Source organism: Lissotriton helveticus, chromosome 4_1, assembly GCF_964261635.1.
Source record: "Lissotriton helveticus chromosome 4_1, aLisHel1.1, whole genome shotgun sequence".
In the NCBI taxonomy this organism is placed as follows: Eukaryota; Metazoa; Chordata; class Amphibia; order Caudata; family Salamandridae; genus Lissotriton; species Lissotriton helveticus.
This window is the reverse complement of record NC_136063.1, coordinates 423,343,453-423,366,378: the sequence shown is the minus strand read 5'-3', so window position 1 is coordinate 423,366,378 and position 22,926 is coordinate 423,343,453. Positions and strand designations below refer to the sequence as shown.

Here is a 22,926-nt window from a genome sequence, read left to right as displayed (position 1 = left end):
ACCGAAGGTTGGAAACCCACCACACCCGTGGATATCCTGGTACCCACATTACCCACACCAGGGAAGCCAGGTGCATACGTGTGAAGTGGTGTCGGAAACCACTGTCAAACCCAATGGAGGACTTCAGGAAAGTGTCACTGCTGGAAGAGGAGAAAGTGCCCCTGGGAATTCAAATGTGGATACTTGAAGAGGAGTGCCTGAAAGCAGAGTGGACAGAGTTTATGTCACTCAGGGGTGATCAGGAGACTTAGAAGGCGACTGCCCTCCGATGTCGGGTGCTTCAGGATGGATGACGAGGACCTGGACTCTGCAGCTGTGAAGACCAGGCGACGCTGAGGAAGACCAGGCACCGGATGCAAGCGGTCCCACGAAGGATGCCGAGTGCTCAGGGGTAGCTGTCTTGAAGGAGCATCAAAAAGTCTTGGCAAAGGTAGGCCACGCAGGAATCAAAGAAGGAGCAGCGTCGAAAACAGCAAGGACCAGAAGACTCACCAAAGGCAGGGGAGTCAGGGCAGGCCCCAAGCAATCGGGGGAGTCCAGGAGAAACAAAGGTGACCCTCAAATGGACCCACAGACCGGAGTCACAGGAGTTGTGAGAGGACCTCGAGCAGCTCACCAAAGGAGCAGGCCACGGTGCCAATAAGGCGATGTGGCTGAAGATCTTGGTGGAAGAAGTTGCCGGAGGTTGGGGCAATGTACTTGTCGCAAAGTTGCCAACAAGCATTTGAACTTGCAAAAGTATGCGGTGAACAGGGGTTCGGTTAACGCAGCCCCCATGAGGGATTCTGGCCTCAAACTCAGTGAGAGGACAGCTCGGGCCTCTGGAGACGTAGGTAACCACCACCTGTGTTGTTGAACCCTTCGGAGTCTGCAGGAGCTTGGGATTAGCAGACCAGTCAGCAGTGCTGAGGTGCCTGCGCATGCAGGGGAGTGACTCCTTCACTCCAAGTGAGATTACTTTGGTTGTCTTTGATGCTTCACAGGCCTTGGAGGTTCCTGTATGATGCACAGGCACAGAAGATACAGCAGACTGGAAGGGAGACTAAGTCAGGCTCATACGAAGTCCAGAGTGCCCAGACGGAAGAAATGCAGTGGTGTCTGATCTGAAACTTATCCCATGATGAATCTAGGCACCTACACCCAGGTAAGCCCTTAAGTACCCTAGGGAAAGGGTTGGGAAGATTCAGGGGACCATCCCAGCGGAGGGTTTGGACACGGTGAAGGTTCCTCCTATGTCCTTTGTCCAGTTTCTTGCCAGAGCACGAGCCAAAGGCTTCCAGAACTAGTTTGAAATGGACTATGCACAGGGACACCAAACGTGCCCCTCATGCAGACTTTCAAGCACTGACAAGCGCACCCACCCGGTCCCCATACACTAAATCCTGTCTGTGAGGTGGTCTCACCTCCCTGTGACAAGATACTTATTGTTCAGCCTTCCTCTGCTTGAGCTTGCCTCAGCCGCAAGAGGGTAGAAATGTGTCTCTGGTAGGCAGCAACGATTTTGTGCTGTCCAGGACTAGAAGGTTGGCACCGGGAACACTGAGAGCCTACCGGACGGCTCTTCAAGTGCTAGGAATCATACCTCCCACACCGTTTAGGATGTGGGGGTATGATTCCAACATGTTCGATACCAAACATCGTTTCAGCCGTTTTCGAGATGGTAATTGCGTAATTACACGGTATCCCTCTATATAAAATATGGCTGCTTTACTGACAACCTGGGAGAATGGACTCCGTAGGCTGCAGGGGTGTCCTGCTCATGCAGGGGCACACTCTCACTTAAAACCAAGCACCCTGCCTTCAGGATTGCAAAGGCCTGCTATGGGATGACTTATAGGTTTTAGGTGCAGTGACCCTTAGATATAGTAAACCTATATATTTAGTAAGTGGTGCATGCACCAACTTACACAGGCTGCAATGGCAGGCCTGTAGTTCCATTTTGAATGGTCTCTCATGGGTGGTATAAGACATGATGCAGCCCACGGGAGACCTCAGGGGTACCTATGCCCTGGGTACATGGGTACCATATACTAGGGACTGACAAGGGTACCCCAGTATCCAATCTGGGATGTACCCAAGTACTGAACAAACCAATTTAGGGAGAAAGCAGATAAACTGGGGTCCTGATTAGCAGGATCCCAGTCAGACTAGTTAAAAACAGCATCAAATGAAGCAAAAAGTGGGGGTAACCATAAAAAGTAAATCCTACTTTCTAACAACCATGGCCAATCCTGACGCCGTTTTTATGCTGCTGAAAGCAGCGTCAGGATTGGCCTGAGTGGCGATGATTTGCACTCCCAGTTAGACTGGGAGCCTTTGCCTGCTCTCTTCAACCCGGCAACACAGCTCGGGTTGGAAAGAGCTTCAGTGTGCATGACTGTTTGGCCGTCCTGAGATGGCTGGCCAGACAGTCATGTGGACTGAATAGCAGCGCAACCACCCCTCCACCAGCCTGTCATCCTCCTGGCCCGAAGCCTTGGCTCCGAGAGCAAAAATAAAACTATAATAAAAAAGGGTTTATTATCATTTTATTTTTCATTCTTATGGCTGCTGGCAGGTGCAGCTACGCTCCTCTGCTATTGCGGAGGAACCGCCGCTGACCTATAGCCAACTTAGTCTATTTGGTCAATTAGCCTTCAATCAATAACAATATTAAAGTCATGCCTAAAATATAAACAGAAAATATCAGGGCCCATGTTAACAACAAAACAGAGTCTCTCGTTCACCGAGCACAGACTTGGGTTGTGAGCCTCAATCACCCAAAAAAGTGCTGTCACTAGCTGATGCTTCAGTAATATGCATTATGTGCAAGAGGCAAGAGGTTGTGTATGCATAACAAATACACTGAGGCAAACAATCAATCATCGCTGTCAAAGGCATTCCCTTATTTCCTTGTATTATGGACCTTCTTCTCCACTGATCTAACCTCCGAGCCTTTCCAAGTAAACAGTCATAGATAAACAAACTGATTTAACAAAAGCTCCCATCTGTGGAAGAGCACTGCTATAGAAATTACTGGAAGCCAGGTGTTGTGAAGAAAAAAAAATAATAATAATAATAATAATTTTCAAGCATTAAAAGATAGGTGTGGGTTGCACGGTTTAGTCGACGGATGGATAGCAAAACATCCAGGGGATCCTGGGTACACCTATTTTTCTCACCCGCATTCAAAACACGTAAGGTTAGATTATATGCTTATGTCTAACGCATTGAAATCAGGGTGCCAAATAGAAAAAACTGCCAAGAATCCTTTCGGATCATAATCCACTAGTACTCAGCCTTATGTATGACATAGATAAACCTTCACTAAACACATGGACGTTTGAAAAGGCACTTTTGTATAATGAAGGATATTGTCAACATATGAGAAAATGGATCCCGGTTTTCCTGTCTGAAAATATAGGGTCTGCAACAGTGGATGTAGTGTGGGATACTCTGAAAGCCTGTATTAGGGGCGAAACCATGCGCTTTTCTCTTCAGCTTAATAAGGAAAGGAGGTTAAAAATGACAGCTCTTGAACAGAATCTATGTAATGCGGAGGAGGATCTGATTAAAGCAGTACATGAAGGCAGGGAAGTAGATTCCGCTGTAAGCAGGGTAGCAATCGCAAAGAACTATATTTCAGACATTTTAATCGAAAAGGCGATTGCGAGGGCAAACTCTCAAAAAGAGAAAACGTATGAGCTAAGCGAAAGTGTAGGTCACCAATTAGCTGTCCGAACCAGGGAAGAATCGTCAAGCACTTTAATAAAAGAAATCATTGATCCAGTAGCTGGCCTGAGAGTAGAACCTTCTGATATTAGAACAGCTTTCCAGAAGTTCTATCAGAATTTATATCATGAAACTGATAATGTGGGTCGCAAACCCGATTTATATCTGGGTTTAATTATCAAAGATCAGTTGGATACAGATGACCGAGATATACTAGATGGTCCCATACAGTGGGAAGAAATTCTATTATCAATTAATTCTATGCCTAATGGTAAGGCAACGGGCCTGGACGAAATACCCACAGAGTTTTATGTAAAATTTGCGCCACAAATCAGGGGGATTGTATCAGAACTCTTTAAATCCATCGGGCAAGGGGGGAACCCACCGAGGTCATGGTCATTAGCCAAAATAGTAGTTTTTCTGAAAAAAAATAAAAACCAACAGGAAATGGGATCTTATCGACCAATTACCCTGATAAACGGGGATTCCAAAATTTATTCTAAAATATTAGCATCACGGCTGGCACCCTTGATTCATAAAATAGTCTCTGAGAGGCAACACGGGTTTGTGCCAGGAAGGTCTACTATTGACCATGTACAAAGAGTTATTTCTCTCTTTGACTACACGGGAACTACAGGAGACCCTATGGCGCTCATCTTGCTAGATGCGGAGAAGGCGTTTGATAGGGTCTCCTGGAAGTTCCTGTGGGCGGCAATGGCAAACTGCGGTATTGGTGAAAAATGTATAATTGCTATTAAACAGCTGTATGTAAACCCCAGAGCCAGCGTCTTGATTAACGGGACTCTGTCAGAAAATGTCATTATTACTAGGGGGACTAGACAAGGATGCCCTTGCTCACCCCTTTTATTTGCTATTTATATAGATACATTTATCCGGAGGTTGGAAAATAATGCACTTATTCCTCCCATCCTAGTACATAATATGGATACAAAATGCTTAGGATATGCTGATGACATCGCCATTGTTACAGGGGACCCTATAAATGCCATAAGTGTGATAGAAACAGAAGCACTACTCTTTGGTGAAGCCTCTGGGTACAAACTGAATGCTAGTAAGACACAGATCGTGTTGAATAGTAAGATCATGATGAATGATTCTAGAGTAACTGAAAAGGCAACATATCTGGGGGTCAGTATCTGTGCTGCTATAGAGTTCATTGTCAGCATCAATATAGATCCACTTATACAACGGACCAAGAAAGAGCTGACCAGACTGAATAATCTCCATCTAACTATTGGTGGTCGAACTAACGTAGTCAAGATGCTGTTTTTACCTAAGTTTCTGTATTTTTTCAGGCTATTTGTTTAGAATTTTCCCCACAGGTGTTTAAAAATATAGATACATTGTTTTCTAGATTTGTCTGGGAATATAATCGACCACGCAGGGCATTGAGGTGGCTCACTAACACAAGAGAATGTGGAGGTTGGGCTCTTCCCAACTTCAAGTTATACTACTGGGCCACAGTATTAAGGTATAGCTTGAGTCTTATAACTGGTAACCGAGGAAGCGGTAATATATCAACACCACAAGAACTTATTCTGGGAGAAGGGGCCGCTGGATGTCTATGGCGACATGTTAATGACGGGTATTTTAAAAAGTCAAATGTAAGACTATTAATAATGTTATCAAAGTCTGGGGGAATGTTAAAAAGCTATTAGGACTAGGTCGCTATTCCTATTACACTCCCGTGAATCAGAACTCAGATCTTCCTGAAATTTTCCACGACAATTATATAAAGAAATGGAATGATCTGGGGATCACCCAACTTGGTTGTTTTTTTACGTCTAATGGATTTAAATCATTTGCCGAATTAAAGTTAGAATTCAATATTCCTAATAGAGATTTTTTTAAATATCTCCAAGTGAGAGATTTTCTTTTGAAGAAAGGGGGTGGCCGGATCAAATTTCAAACAGGTTCTTTCATAAGAAACTTACATAGGCAAATACCCTTAAAAATTGGTGAGATTTATGGGGCTATGAATGTATTGTTACCAGATGATATGAATAAACATATAATGGCATGGCAGACCAAACTTGGATTATCTAACCAAAGTTTGGCATATTCATATGAAATGTCACTTTCCTGCCTTATGTCCATAAGGCTTCAAGCACAATATTATAAGACCTATTTTTCATTGTATTATACCCCATCTAAATTAGCTAAGTGGGGAACTGGGAAAGGCACAACCTGTCCACGTTGCTCACTCCCCGCGGCAGATATCATTCACATGTTTGCCTCTTGTGACTCGCTAACTAATCTAATCGCTAAAATATCAAGCTTTCTCACAGAGATAGCGCATTATGAGGTAAACATCACAACATCAGAAATCATGTTGGGGGTATCAAACAACGAAAGGCCAAAACAATTACAGGGGTTAATTTTTGTCGCAATGGGGGTGCTTAGTTTGTGTGTGGCATCAGCCTGGCTTGATCCAATACCTCTGTCATATATACAATGGAGGGCCAGACTGTTGGCGACCTGTAGTCTTGAAGTTGCCATCTATAGAAACAAAGGGTATAATACTCGTAGAAGAGGAATGAAGATCTGGGGTCCCCTACTTGACTGGATTGAAGAGAATGATTAGAGAGAATAATGGGAGATATTAGAAACAGGAATATGTTGAGATTCTATGAGATCTTCTTCCTCTCTCCTTTCATGTTTATGTACTCCTCTCTTTTCTTTTTCCTTTCTTTTTTCTATATCTGTACATATTTCCTCATCTTAGAAAATTACTGAGTTGTGATCTGTATCCTCTTATGTTTGATTGTATAATTACCTCTTGGTCTCCAGGGGGGAGGTGGGTGGGGGGCTGGGCCAAATGTAAAGTTAATAAAAATCTGCAATAAAGATTGTTTAAAAAAAAAAAAGGAAGCCAGGTGTTGGCAGGGCTTTAAGTGAGCCGGGTCCTGCCGGTGCTCAAAACTGGCAGTTCTAAAAAGCAGGTGCTGAGACGGGTCCCTATCAGGCTCTCCATTTCTGCCCTCTCACTACAGGTGAAAAAAAATCTTACGTCTGAAGCAGTCCTGCCCTTCAATGCCGTTGATGTAACTTTGAAGAGACTCCTTGTAGGTCTTTCATAGAGTTATCATCATTTCAGAACTGAAGCATTTTTAATATTATAAAAAACGAAGCCATAGTTGTTGTTTATTTATCTTATGCAACTAACAAAAATTGACAATGCCAATAGTCCTGGCTTGTTGTAGGTATAATGTTACTTATTGCATCCAGATATATATTACAACGACAGAAACAGCAACATAACAGTCAGATGGCACAGTTTGCTAGGCACAGGTTTTCAGCTTGGGTGCTTTTAAGCCACACCTGTAATTACATAGGCCACGCCCCTTTGAGAGCCTCCCACTCCCCTCTAGTTATTGATCCCACTTAAAGACCTGGGGGTTGGTATGGGCTAGGCACAGGATCATGATGGTGACCCTGTGGGTAGCAACTACAAAACGTTATCCCGGTTTCCATATGGCTGCTAGCCACCAGGATTGAGGGATTTTCCACCCACTGCAACATTTAACTACTTTACAGAAGGCCTCTGTAATGGAATCTGTAACAGATTGACGCATTAAGACTCTTGTGGCTATGAGTCCCAATGTACTTGGGCTGTCTGGATAACATTTTTCAATTTCCACAGGTGAAGACAGCGTGTTTTGTGCAGAGTTTATCTGGGGGGCAATCATATATACATGTTGGTCTGCTTTTAGACTGTACAAGAATAGATAATTGATCATATGCAGCAGTACCATTGTTAACCACTATGTTTTGTATAATTAAATACTGCCCATGACGGTCATCAGCACCCTACCCGATCAGTGAAATATATTTTTACATTAAAAAACATGACATTCCTTTCCCAACTCACAAAGTTTTCTGTTACTAAGTTGTGACATTTGACTACAACACAAACTTTACTGTTGTCACATAGGCAATGCATGCCTAAATGTTTAGTAACATCTAGGATGAATGTAGAAAACGTCTTCACAATTAAGACTGATTTCTAACTACTCATGTAACCGCCTCAACCATAACGTCTTCACGGTGTGAATGAAAACGGACTTGTGCCTACTACTGTACCCTTCTTCAGAGATATTTTCCTCACTGTGTGAATGAAAACAGACTTGTGCATACTATTGTACCCTTCTTCAGACATATTGTCTTCACCATGTGAATGAAAACGGACTTGTGCCTACTCATGCGACCGGCCTCTGCCATAACTTCCTATAGTTGTGTGAATAATGAATAAATGTAATTTTAGAAATTCACTAAATGGACTTGCTTCTTCCGTCCTCAACAAACACTTCCCAGACACAGGAAATTCACTGCTACACACATATTGTAAGTTACTGATGCTTTACAGCACCTCACACGAAAGTTGCCTTGCGTCTACCCATAAAAGTATACAGTACACTGCAGACTTTTGCAAGTGCCCCTGTTGTCTACCGCCTAGTGGGCGAACACACAATGGTGTCTCCATTCACAAAGTAATGTATGAGTAAGTGGCGTAGAAGTGCATAAGTATTAACTTGCGTGCTCTTGTTAATTGGCCTCAAATCACAATGCATTTCTGGAAAACTTCACTAATGTTCTCCTTTCTCTGTTGCTACAGGGTCGGAGCGGCCGCCATAACATCGTGAAGGAACTCTCCAACCCCAGCTCCAACACCAACGACATCCCACCATCGCAAGACCTGAGCAACTCCCTGGCCACCTTCTTCCATCGCAAGATCACAGACATCCACGACCGCTTCGACAACCAGACCACCACAATAGCCAACGACACCTCAGACCCCACGACCACTACCCACAACGACCACTTGCTCACCTGGACTAACATCAACAACAACTACACCACCAAACTCATGAACACCATCCACTCCGGCTCTCGGTCAGACCCATGCCCACACCACATCTTCAATTAAACAACAAGTGGTTCTGTCGGGTAGAAAGTACGTTTGTTAAAGTTGCTTATAGTGCATTTGAAATACTTGGCGCAACCTCTACACAACGCCTGTGGAATAGAATACTTATCACTTTATAAATGAAGAAAGAGAGAAAAATTGCTTTATACTGTTTTTTATCAGAATTACTTAATTAGAGTAAACAAAATACAAAAACTGTCAACGTGGGTTATTTGACAGAACCACTTGTTGTTTAATTTAAACTTACCCAGGTTCTGAGGGACACAGGGCTACCCCATTTGTACCTAATCACACCACATCTTCAACAAAGCCAGCTCCACCATCGCACCCCATCTCCGCAAGGCCATCAATATCTCCTTCGAGATTGCGACCTTCCCGGAGAGATGGAAGCACGCCGAGATCAACGCCTTGCTCAAGAAACCCAAGACAGATCCAAGGGACTTTAAAACCTTCCGGCCCTGCTCCCGGCAAAGGTCATCGAGAAAAACGACAACAAGCAGATGACCCGCTACCTCGAGAAGAGCAACATCTTGGACCCATCCCAGTCCGGATTCCGCAGCAACCACAGCACCAAAACTGCCCTCATCGCCGCCACCGATGACATCAGGGCCCTGCTGGATAACGGTGAAACCGCAGTCCTCATCCTCTTAGACCTATCAGCCGCCTTTGACACGGTCTGCCACCGCACCCTACGCACACGCCTCCACAACGCAGGGATCCGAAACAAGGCTCTGGAATGGACCACCTCCTTCCTCACCAGCAGAACCCAGAGCGTCCGCCTCCCCCCCTTTCCATTCCGAAGGCTCCAAGTTCATCTGCGGCATACCCCAAGGATCAACCCTCAGCCCGACATTGTTCAACATCTACATGGCCCGCTCGCCCACGTCGCCAGACTGCACGACCTCAACATCATCTCCTACGCCGACGACACACAGCTGATCCTCTCTCTCTCCAAGGACCCCCTCACCGCCAAGACCAACCTCCACGAAGGAATGAAAGCCGTCGCCGAATGGATGAAGAACAGCCTTCTGAAGCTGAACTAGGACAAAACTGAGGTCCTCATCCTCGGCTCCACCCTCTCAGCCTGGGACGACTCCTGGTGGCCGACTGCCCTGGGAGCAGCACCAACGCCCACTGACCGCGCACGCAACCTGGGGTTCGTCCTCAACGCAACACTCTCCATGACCAAGCTAGTCAACACCATCTCATCCTCCTGCTTCAACACCATCCACATGCTCCACAAGATCTACAGGGGGATCTCCAGCGACACAAGAAAAACGGTCACCCAGGCCCTCGTCAGCAGCAGGCTGGACTACGGAAACGCCCTCTACGCGGGAGCCCCGGCCAAACTGCTGAAATGACTGCAACGCATACAGAACGCCTCGGCCCGCCTGATCCTCGACATCCCTCGACACAGCCACATTACACCCCACCTGAGAGACCTGCACTGGCTGCCTATCAACAAGAGAATCACCTTCAAGCTCCTCACCCACGCACACAAGGCACTCCGCGACACCGAACAAGCATACCTCAACAGACGACTCACCTTCTACACCCCGAACCGCCAGCTCCTCTGACCACGCGCTCGCAACCACCCCCCGCATCCGAAGAGTGACCTCTGGTGGCAGATCGTTCTCCTACCTCGCCGCCAAGACCTTGAACACCCTCCCCATCCTCCTACGGCAGACCCAAGAGCTACTAACCTTCAGGAGGCTACTCAAGACCTGGCTGTTCGAGCAGTAGCAGCAATGCCCCCCCACCTCCAAGCGCCTTGAGACCCTCACAGGTGAGTAGTGCGCTCTACAAATTCCTAGAGTGATTGATTGATTGATTGATCCTCTCCTTTCTCTGTTGCTAAATCCTGGGGAATCCCGGCGCCTGCAGACTGAAAATCCCAGAGTATATGTGTTATCCATTTGGGGTGTAACACCTACATGGCTGACTGAAGAAAATCCGATTTTAATGACATGTGCCTTGGATATTTCTCGGTTTGTGAATCAGCAGTAAGGTTTATTTACATAACTTACGATTTCCTGCAAGATTAAATCCGTCAATGTCAATTCAGCAAGGACTTAAGCAGATAGAAGAAGTGAGGAGATGAATACTTTAAGACTGACATACGACCAATAATAGCTTTGTAAATCAGTCTACTCTTGCAGAAATACAAAATCCACCCACGCTCTTCTGACTTGAGGAACACATGCCAGGTGAAGATCTGCGGAACGTAGCACAAGGCATGGGATGTACGAAGTAATAAGTTGGATATAATAGGGGGCGCTTGGGAGGTAAGGATTCTGTGTGCAATGCACAGTGTCTTAAAGTGAATTCTCTTATCCACCAGAAGCCAGTGAAGTTTGTGAAAAAATGTAGAGACTGAGCAGAATTTAGGAAGTGCGAATAGAGTTCGGACCACGGCATTTCGAGCCCTCTGAAGTCGTTTGATCCCTGCTTTATTAACACCCAGATACAGAGAGTTGCAATAGTCCAGTCTAGAGAGCATAGTGGACTGGATAATAAGCTAGCGTGTCTGTGGGTCAAAGAACCCAAGCAAAGGCTTAAGTCCTCATAGAAGTCCGAAACAGACACCTGCCACTGATTTCGTCTGCGCTTCAAAGGCCAATGCACTATCTACCCAGACACCCAGATTCTTTACGGCCTTCTTAGGCAGAGGCGGTGACCCTAGTGGAGCGGGCCACCAATGAGTGCCCCATAAATGTGTAACTTTTCATAGAAGAAGAATCTCTGATTTGTTAGCGTTTAGCTGCAGACAGTTGGCCGACATTCAGTCCGCAATAGCCACCATATCATCATGGAATTTCAGCAGGCTCTGGTTAAAGTTGTTGGGAAATGAGATCACAAGCTGAGTATCATCAGCACATGATACTAATAAGAGCCTCCTATCTTTTGCAAGAGGTTGTATATAAATGCTAAATAGCGTGGGGCTCAGAGTCAATCCCTGAAGCACTCTCAGTTGAGAGTGGTGAGGGGAAGAAACAACCTGAAATGATCTCTGTGAAAGAATTGACAAGAACCAGGCTAAGGCGGCACCTCCAAAGCCTATCTCCTGTAAGCATCGCAACAGGATCTAATGCGATACTGTGTCAAAAATGGCACTTAAATTGAGTAGGATCAGGGCAGAGGTGTGGCCTTCATCTAAGGAGCCCTGCAAATGTTCAGTAACCGCCTGTAGGTCAGATTCGATACTGTACAGAGGTCTTAAACCATTCTGAGAAGAGTCCAAGATTTCAGTGGACTCCACAAATTTGTTTAAAATGGAATTGATGTAGGATTCAATAGTTTTAACCAAAAAGTGAAGAAGGGAAATGGGACGAAAGTTTTCTGGTTTAGATACATCCAAAGTAGGTTTTTTCAGCAGAGGAAATAGGTTAGCATGTTTCTATGAGGCGGGTAACAACGCCAACGACAAGTTAATCAGCTCGCAACACATAGGTTAGGAGATGATCTTGAAATTTCTGGAACTGGTCAGGTTTGAGCGGGTCAGCAGGTGAACCTGATTTGATTTTACTGCTGAGAGTGCATTGTTCCATATAAGATAGTAATGGAAAAGAAAGTAGTAAAGGGCCTGCATAACAGATGTGAGTAGGATGTATTTTTCATTCAGCCTAGGGGAAATATCAGAATCCCAATATCAGTCCGCCGGCACTTTATAATATGTCTTGCCAGATTTATTTTTAAAAACGTTAAATCTTTTATACAACTCTGTTCCCCTGCAGCAAATCATAGCGCAATGACATCGAAGCAAAGTTTGAGGGCATGGCCATAACTCAGGCATCACACTACAGCATAATAGTAATCGACGGAGACCACAAGCATGCGAGCATGAAGAAAAGCTGCCTCTACTACAGTGAGCCAGTAGATGGCAGGCAAGACCTTTGCTGACAGACAACGCTGCTACCATATTTAATACTTAATACCGATGCCCTACAGATAAGAACAAAAAAAAAGGGGGCACATATTTTTTTTTCTCCGAAAGAGGAGACTGTGATGTGCCCATACTCCCAGAGAGAACTTTTACAGTACTAACTGCACTCCACTCCTGAACCGCCTAAATTAACTTTACTCCATAGCCAATCAGTTTAGAGAGAAGCAGCCACCAGTAGCAACTACATACAGAATGGCAAAAATAAATCATTAATGTCTAACTTATTTTAATGTGTGTAGACGCTCTATGTCCGGAAGAACTAGCTCCAATGAGCAGCGGGTCAATTTACAACATAACTCAACATGGATCACTGTTAGCAGCAGCACAGAATGGAGTGTTGTGGGGGTTCCAGTCCAGACTGCATAACACAAACCTGGAAGTAATAGGAATGGGTGGACGGGGTATGTAAGTGATACCATTATGAACTGAACAATTAAAAAGAAAATATTTGCGTGACACAAAACTAACATTTGAGGCCCTGAAACAGTCATTTGCCCAGAATCGCAAACTATTATAATCAAATATTAAAGTGGGGATCAGAACCCAGGTGTCATAGTTTCAAGGTAAAAAACGTAGCTACTCAGACCACATATCCTCCCAAATCAAGCAACAACATGTACAGTTGAATGGTGCACTGCCGCCTTTTTTCTCTGCACCACCCATGAACAGCGCCGGTTTATCCGTTCACCAGACTTACCCTCATCGGATGTATGTCGGCGTACGGGGGCTTGCCTTCCGCCATTTCGATGGATGTGATCCCCAGGGACCACAGGTCTGCCACACAGTTATAACCAATTTCTTGAATTACTTCCGGAGCCATCCAAAATGGAGTGCCTATCACAGTGTTGCGTTTGGCCATGGTATCCTGTCAAAACAATTTGTGCAAAAATATAAACCATAAATGCGGCAATGCGGCAGGACAGGGCAATATTTAAACATGAGGGGAAAAAAATCACACTCAAGAGTCACAACATTCATTGACAGATTATTTGGAAATGCTGTTAGCTACTGAACCACGTACTCTATGAAGTCACAAATGACTTTACATGGAAAGGACTGTTTTCATTAAGAGACTATTTTAAGGCATTACTAACGAGTAGCCAATAATGGGGCCCGAACTCACATTAGCAGTGTATGGTCACCAGAGCACCCTGGCACAACTTTATGGTGGCATAAAGTAGTGTTTAGGACATAAAACCACCAAACTGTGTTATATCCTAAGGTTTACATGTATAAGTGAATCAGCCTAGGTCCTCCTAGCTGCTCAGCCAGAATGAGAGATGGTGACGGAATGTTGGTGTGACTGTGATGATTGGAATGCCTGGGTAGATGAGTGGTGACAGTTGGAGATGGGCTGAGCAGCTAGGCAGGCTGCTCCTGGTGGGGCTGGCGTAGGAGATATATGAGAGCTGGGTTAAGAGCTGTTACATGGCTGGTCCTTATTTGATACTTCTTGACATGGATTAATAAAGAAGACTTTAAGAACTTACAACCTGGCTACCAGTGTCTTCATGTACAGAGTACAACAAACTGTTTAGCGCCGAGCGGACCTGGACCCAAGCGTACATATGGATTGAACAGTAATCCAGAATCTACAAAGAAACCTATGTAACCAGCGCAACTACAAAGAAAAAAGAAAGAAAAATACATGAAGAAGAATGGAGTAAAAGGCAAGGCAAGCCAGCCCCACCAGCGTCCTGTCATCGGACGGCCCCAACTTGTGTCCTGCCTGATCATGCTCGATAGACTTGACCACAGGTATGGTCTGAATGTTAGGGTATGAATGTACTGACTTTCACCCTACCACTTCCCTTTGAATCTGCCGTGTGGATGTATCCACTGCGCAAGGGAATTGTGGCTGTTCAAGATATGAGTTCTGGTCTAACTCAGTGAAAGTAATTCACAGATGCCACACAGGAGCGGTGTGGTTCTTCAGAGATTGGTGTTTTGTTGCCACATAGTGAACATTGCGGAAGTAATGTCCCTGGGGATCTTTTCACATCCTAGTAATTTTACATGACCCAGTGAAATCCAAGAGTGCTGTGAGAGATAGGGTCACTAGTGGTCTGTGCAGTGTTTGCCTAATGGCACATGAACAGAGATGCTCTCTTCCACACAAATGGACCCGTGAGAATCATTAGTGCTGGGACAGATCTAACCATTTAGGGGTCTGCGCGATGTTTGTTTAATTCTTGACTTGAGTATAAGAACAGAGGTGCAGATCAAAAGTTCCATGGTCTAGAGCGTTGGGACTTGGATTTTTCTATGGGGAGTAAAGCAGGTTGGCAAGTTGTTCCTTTATTCTACACCCGTTATCTTTATGTTCACTTGCCACCTAATCCAACAAGTTCAAGATCATTGCTTAGATCCGGTTGTGGTGCTATTCTGGTGTCAGCGCTCGGAGCAAGTCATTTGGGTGAGACATTTTTGGTCAACTATTATATTTGAAGTTTGAGGCTCCTCCTTTCAATTTCTGTTACACCTCTGTTATTGCGGTTTGAAAAAAACAGAGGCACGAGCAACATTCAGCGCGCACTCACCTATTGTCATCTTGCTGACGTCCCACAAGCTTGTGTCTCCATGGAGCCCTCTGACGTCCTTCTTGTTTGCGGTGTTTTGCTGCTTCGAGATGCCTGCGTGCTTGTACGCACCATGAACCACCCCGCACTACGTAAAAAACGTGCCGCCATCTTAGGGTTGGTGGTGGCACATAGTAATTCAGAGTGTTCTCCATTTGCTGCCTACTACGTTGCGGGTACTTGGTGCAATAAAGTTGCACAAAACATATTGGAATCCGGGGACAACGCAAAGTTTGTTTGTGCAGGTGCTCAAGTGAGGAGGACTGTCAGTCTCACGGAACTTTTTCTCACCCGGTAAGCTCATTAATCAGAAGAGACGTTTCCACGGGATATTTCTTCGACGAAGTGGAAATGTGTTTACACAGTGTTTAAAGATGCGCATCGTTAGGGGGCTTAGCAGAAATCGTATTACACTGTTCGAATTGACATCGATTTAAATAGTAGGGTCAGTCTAAATATCAAAGAGAGTTATGATAGCAATGTTACCTTCTCTACTTGTTAGCAGCATATTTATATTTATGTAATTTTGTCTGCTTCTCATTTTCTTTCAGGTAATGGTTGTTGCATTATTTTCATGTTTATAGTGAATGTTGTGGCACAGGTCCAAGAAGCATGAATGATTTTATCTTTAAGTGACGCATGGGGTCTATTTATAAATCAGTGTCTGTATACATCTCCACAGTTGTTGTTACATCCTTTAACCATAGTATTGAGTCATAGGTTTATCTACACTTTTATCTAGAGACCTTAGGTATCCTTATGCAAGGGATGTTCTTGGCACAACTCGGGTGAGTTGTCCCTCACCGGCGGGGGACACAGTTAAATAGTGTTCTATTGTTATTGGAAATGTACTTGTATTTATCATGCAACGTTATTATATTATGTGATGCCACAGTTTTACTCTATCTATAGCTTGGGACGTCTTAGTCTTCTGGTGGGTGGATATCACAGATTCTCTCTTGCATGAGGGTGGTTTTGGTGGGTGGATTCCCACATCTATGTGTAATGGTGACATTATTCTTGTGGATTTGTGTTGTGTTGGTAAGTCGCATTGCGCTGCATGTCTTATATGTTTGTATGTGTGTAAGTCGCCCTGTGCCTTACCTTGCTGTCCTGTGTAAGTCGCCCTGCGCTTCAGATGTTGTCGTGTGTAAGTCGCCCTGCACGTCACATGGTATCCTGTGTAAGTCGTCCCACGCTTCAAATGTTGTCGTGTGTAAGTCGCCCTGCGCCTCACTGGATTTTGATGCATGTTTTTAATATGTCGTTTTATGCCCATCTTTTCTTGTTTGCTTTGTTCTCTCTTTGGTGATGTTTTGAATTCATTCTCATCCCTTAGTTATGAACATTATAACCTTTTGTGTATAGTTCTTTTCTTCTTAAATTGTAAGTTTTGTTTTCATTTTAAAAGGAAAGGGATAATGTTATATCCTAAGGTTTGCATGTATATGTGAATCAACCTAGGTCCTCCTAGCTGCTCAGCCAGAATGAGAGATGGTGACGGAATGTTGGTGGGACTGTGATGATTGGAATGCCTGGGTGGATGAGTGGTGACAGTTGGAGATGGGCTGATCATCTAGGCAGGCTGCTCCTGGTGGGGCTGGCGTAGGAGATATATGAGAGCTGGGTTAGGAGCTGTTACATGGATGATCCTTATTTGATACCTCTTGACATGGATTAATAAAGAAGACTTTAAGAACTTACAACCTGGCTACTAGTGTCTTCATGTACAGAGTACAACAAACTGTTTAGATGCTTCCCCTGCAGAAGCTGAAAGTCGTGACAAGCATGGAGATTAATGCATAATATTGGTGAAAGTGATTAGGTTATCAATTTGAACCTCAAGAGTCTGACGATCTTACAAATAAACAGTGAAACTGAAAACAAGCTCCACTGATGCTCTTTGGGGAATGTATGGATAGATACATCCGTGGTGAGATGCTCCCTGACAAAACATTGATAAAGGTTCACAAAACAATGAAACACAGATAGAGGAATTGTTGAGCCATGCAAGAGGGTGCAATAGGTGCTCTGGGGTCAACTGTCCACAAATCTGCAATATTACTGAGCATTTACTATCAATACTCTCGTCATATTTAAACCAAACTGCTCAAATACCTCCTTGTTAATAATGTATTCGACTCCAGTCTCCCCAAGGAAAGTAACCCACCGCTACTTCTCAAGTCTTTCTCCACCAGGCCGGTATCACAAGCCACTCTCCCTTTCCATCAATCATAGCAGCAAAATGTCTGCCGACAGGATACACTACCTGTATTTCTTACAGAAAAAAATGTGTGCTAAAATTTGTATCTTTACAGAAAAAATTGTTAACCAAATGTAACGTTCTGTACCCGTTTAGAGCAAGGGCACTCCAAAACGTAAACTACAAAGTCAAATTCGCCTAGACTGGCTTTAGTAATTTGCCATTGTGGTTTTTGAAGTGGAAATATATATAATTTAACAGGACTGCGGTTTTTATATGCTAAGCAATTTGCACAAACATCACCTTTTATTCAGCCAAGTGTTCGAGTTCTCACCAGAAAAATAATTCTAAATACAAGAATCTTTAACGGATTGATATCGGCGAAGGTTTATCTGTGGAGTGTCGGGTATAATGGAGCAATAACTTTATATTGGTTTGCATTGCAATATACAAGCAAACCACTGTTCAGCAGACAAATCGAACTGCCGCGTTTGACTGCTTCCTAGCAGACTTCAAGACTCACCTCACTATCGCCACCTCTCACGACTGCGAATTTATAAGAGTAAAAACTGTTCAAACTCTTTTGCACTAGTGGGAGGATCCTGCTTGCTTAATAGCTGCACTTTCCACTATGACATACTACAGGCTGCACACTCAGCTGCGTTCAAATGTCCAGCTAAAGACACATCATGCAGGGACAGGATGGTGTTGGTTGGAAAGCCCTCTGATCTTGATTGATTGATTGATTGCAGGGGGTTGTGAGGCCGTGCAGCCCGGCTCTTCACATTTGAGTTCGCCGTTGTATGTTTCTTGGCCGTCCTGCCCTTCTACCTTTCTCGTCAGCCCTGTGTATTTCCACTCAGTGAGCTTGACAATCCGTCCGCCCCACAGATTTTGCAGCCTGGGATGGCAGATTCTAGGGTAATAGAGCAATATTTGCAGCCCCGAACCCCAATATATGTTGTTTTTTAGTGGCAGGCAGAAAGTGTGCCTGTCCTAGAGAGACCTTGGTCCTTGGTCTGTCTCTCCTGGGCACACTGCCAAATCACAGCCCTGGAGGACTGTCCGGTGGCACCGCATCTCGGAATAGGAGGTTGTCTGGTACCAGTGTGCAGATTTAAATGTCACAACTTTGTTCTCTCTGGCATCTGACAACCTCCATTCCAAAGTGCACAGGGCAGCAGGAGGGCGAGGTAGGGCACAGGAGTCTCCTGGGGTAGGATGGGTGTCCTGGGGGTGGAGGAGGTGAGGCGGGGGTGAGAGGGGTTCCAACCACAGCAGGAGTCACAGGAGAGATGGGCACAGGCGGTGGGGAGGGTGTAGAATAGTCCAGGAGTGTGGTGGGCACGAACCAAAGGAGCTAGGAGAACGCAGAGGCCTGGGTAGATATGTTGAGCGCCAGGCTGCAGCTTTCTAGCACAGGAGAAGGCCCTGTGCATTTGCAAGCTGAAAACAGCCATGCGGCAAAGGAACTCAGCACCACTGCTGACAGCAGGCTTCTTGCTCACCCTTCTTTTATTGGCTCAGCTGCAGAGCCAATTCAAGGAGGACCGGCCTTATCTTCTCTTTAAAAAAATTACACTTTTTTTTTTGCAGGCACTTTTATAAAAACAGGAGGACTTTTCCAAAAGTGCCGATTTCATGTCTGTTTTGCCTGTGGCAAATCGCTATATCTTGGGGGTCTGGACAATAACGCAAGCCCAATGAGGAATCGTTCCCCAGTTTACTGATGGCAAAACACAGAGTAGAACACTGATGTTGAGAGGGAACCCCAACTGTAGTCCTCTGTGTGGTTGACCGCCATCCTTTCATTCCAAGCCATTTGTAGACTGGCAGTGGTGCCAACAGAACCAGTAGTTCGGGACAGGCCGTGCATCCTCTATCCTTATGGCGGGGAGGTATTTCTCCAGGTAAAGTCTGCACCTATCTGGGACCCCTGGACTCCATTACTTCCGGGACATATCTGGAGTGTGAGTATGTTCACATATGTGCCTGATCAAGTGAAGGGTGGGGTTTATTGGTTTCTGCAAGCATGTATGCCACAAGATGATAACCTATTTTGAGTAAGGCTGCCCACGGTGTGACCCAGACCCAGGATCTCATGTCCCCCTTCCAGAATAATTTGTCCCTGTGATTGGGGTGATGCAGCCGTCCAATGCTTTCAATTACCCACAGGTCCGTTGCCGGGATGAAATGGATCCCTTCCCCACTGGATATGTCAAATCGGCATTTCTGTAGAAAACAGCCTCCAGTCTGGAGCCATTGCGCATAAATTACTAAACCAGCATAATCCAGGCTTGAGATGGGTTGCCGACATACATATCCTTCAGACAAGAAAATCAAGCTTGGGCCATATAACCCACAACCTCCCAAACCTGCAGGCCACCCTCAAGATTTGAAAAGTACAGATCTCATTATTGTAAATTCCAAGCCAGAAGGGAAGGATACATTGAGGTCCCAGTGACAAGTACAGTGTTAAATGTTGAGTCTTGACATCCAAGGAAGTCCTACACACCACTTTAGGAGTGAAGACAATGGAAGACCCGGGAGCAAAGTCTCTGCAGGTAGCTTCTCTTCTCCAGACAGAGCGGATGTTCAGTCAAGACTGTGTAGCTGTGCTGCTGACCTGCGCGGAGAAGAACGCCTACCTGCATGAAACCTGGCCAGCGAGGAGCTGTGTTTAACAGTTCTTAGGCTGTCTGCCAAGGAAGCACAAGATTGCCCCTGCCAGCAGCCCAGGAAATAGGACCTGAAGCACATCATCATAGGGGTCTAGGAGACAACTCAAACCTGCGGAGTGATAGGCAGGTGAGCCTGCGTCACTCTGACCTTGCTTTACCCTTGAGAAGTCAATATTGCCCTTTTTAGCCCTAGAAGTCTGGACAAAGCACTCCTTCACTCCAGGTCTGGGGTGGCTAGAGCGAATATCCCTAATTCCAAAACCACTTGAATTATCTTTTTAGTCAAATCGGTTCCGAAGATAATGTGATCACACAGTGCCTGGTCAGGAATTCCATGTTAGTCTAGTTGCCAAGTGGGTATTAGCCTCTTTCATTGTATTTTGTGGGTGCCTCCCAACCTATGGCACTGGCAAACCTTTAACATGACTAATGGGTTCTGATATACAGGTCCTTCGTCATGGCCATCACTGTGAGAAGTACATTCCATCCCATTTAAACTGCCTGGATTTTGTTTTTTTTGCACAACTAGGTATATGGACTTCTGTTGTGAGTCTCACTCCCTGTAAACACTATTACCATGAATCGGGAGTGCTGACCTCCAGCGTCCACCTTTTAACATAATGTCTGCAACTTCTCAGCTAAGATAACACGCTCTCGGCTGACTGCACATTAACACTTGTGCACACACTTATGTGTGTTAAGTGTGAGAGACTACTGGTTAGACTGATATCTGCACACAGGTAGCCTGCAGAAGAAGAGATCCTGCAGAGATTGATTATAAACTCAGAGATGTTTTTTCGACAGACAGCTTCACATCACCATATTGGAAAGTCCCAAAATGCTGGGCTGAAGGGTTGGGGCAGGAGTGGAAATGTGTCATCCTAGGACTGAGCTGAAATACCTACCTTCTGGAACTTTCCACCACCAATTAAAAACCCTGGACATGGTAGAGACGTTGAGTGGTCTGGACCAGGTGGCAGTGATCCCCGAGGAATGTTTAGCTGGAGGAGGGAAGACCTGATCGCACTGCAAAGGAGGACTCAAGGACTTTTGTATCCAATTGGCAGCCAAGAAACAGGACTTGTTCCCCCAGGGCCAGGAACACAATCCTCTCTACACCATCTAGGGGACAGTACAGGAATAAACCTGCCAGGGGGAACACTGCAGGTTCCCATGGAACTTCTGTGGACTGGTCCTACAAGAGTGTGATATCCAGAAGGAGGGGTCCCTGACTTCCGCTGACCTAGGTACTCTGGAAGTGGCCAAAGAAGGTCCTGGAGGGTTCAGGTAGGAGGGCACTCTGTTTTGCGGTCCTGACAGTTGTGCTGAGGAAGACCCTGGGTCCAGGAGAAGTGCCAGGCGCCCAGGTAGGCAACAGGTCCTGTACAAGGGGAACAGGCAGTCAAAATCAGGCTCCCCAAGAACTGCAACACTTAAAGGCCAGGAGAACTGAAGAAACCGCTCCTGAATGCAGGAGCGCGCCAGCTGGAGCCAAATGCAACTTACCTCGTGCAGTCATTACATGTATTAATGAATGTCACTGTAAAATGATAAAATCTGTAGTGATTTTAATGGAGTTGCATTGGCTGGTTATGACATATTTCTACTTCTATTATTGGGTTGAAACCCATACAAAGCCAGTAGGCCTGCCTTTTGATAACTAAATACCATTGTATTTTATCTCCTATATAAGGGCTGGGAGGGTGGTATGGTGGCCAAGGCTAACTACGAGAGTGAATTGTAGGGTGTCACTATAGGTATTTCCACATGCCATCATTTGCATATTTGTAAAGTAATTTGTAGTATTGAGTAGTGTGTGCATAATAAATTACTTTACTTTGTCGTGTTGCAAGGATCCTACTCATACACAGAACTGTGCACAGAGACCTAGGACATCAGTGAATAGTGGTGTACCAGAAACTCATCTCAGTACCTAGAAAAACCCAGCTAGCATCAGTGTCACATTAGCTCTTCGTCCTATAGCAAAGTAACCAATGATTAGACAACCTAGAGCATACGACTTAGTACAAACTCAGGAATAGTGGGAAGTGAGAACACTCTTTCGTTATACTCTCATGCTAGTTCACAACAGGAGTAAAGAAGAGATACGGTAAGGTTAAAATATTTATTTTAACGACGTGATCTCAGGTGCAGTATCTTAGCCAACATAAGCAGACATATGATTACAAATAATATGGTCAGCATTGTTACAATGCCATAAAATACAAAAGGAGAAATCATATTACAGTGATGGTGAAAACAGGACTTATAGCGCCTAGTTTTAACACCCTCCCTATATAGGAACTATGTATCATAAACTAAAGAAGGTCTCTTAGGCTTGTTTAGGGGACCCATTACCTTTCTGCTCAGCAAGAGTAAATCACATCCGGATCAGCTAAAGCTCTCTGCATCCCTGGAAACGGAAAGTCTTCCAAGTGTGTGAAATCATGGCAACTGTGTAATAATAAGGGCGCCAGAAACTCAGTTGGCTCACAGCTGCCAAATTGTGACTAAAAAGCGTTACTCGATCATGCCGAACAACATCTACCATGTTATGATAACCTTGACGGCTTCAGCACTCACTGTGCAGACTAGGGGCAAGATGTAAGTCTAGAGATGTCGAAAACAAACCTTTTCTCATGTGTAGACCTTCACGAAGCCTAACTTACAAAAACAGCTAAATGCAGTTGTTTGTGCAAAAGCAGCAAAAGGTAAAATGGCGTTTAAACTTCTAATAAGCCATGCTAACATAACATGTATGCAAAGCAGGGCTTAGGCCACACTACAGTCTGAGGCATGATTTATTAAGTACTGTCTGGTGCGTGCCTACAGGGTGCCTGAGTAGGCTTTGAACTGCTCAA

General features: G+C 45.0%; 1 protein-coding gene across 1 annotated transcript in view; it reads right to left on the bottom strand.

Moving 5' to 3' along the window:
• The window catches only part of STK3 (serine/threonine kinase 3), a 968,587-nt gene that overhangs the window by 627,370 nt on the left and 318,291 nt on the right, over positions 1-22,926 (bottom strand). Inside the window, exon 6 of the mRNA XM_078686976.1 lies at positions 13,300-13,467. Within this exon, the coding sequence (XP_078543102.1) occupies positions 13,300-13,467 (168 nt within the window). The remainder of the gene's footprint in view (positions 1-13,299; positions 13,468-22,926) is intronic.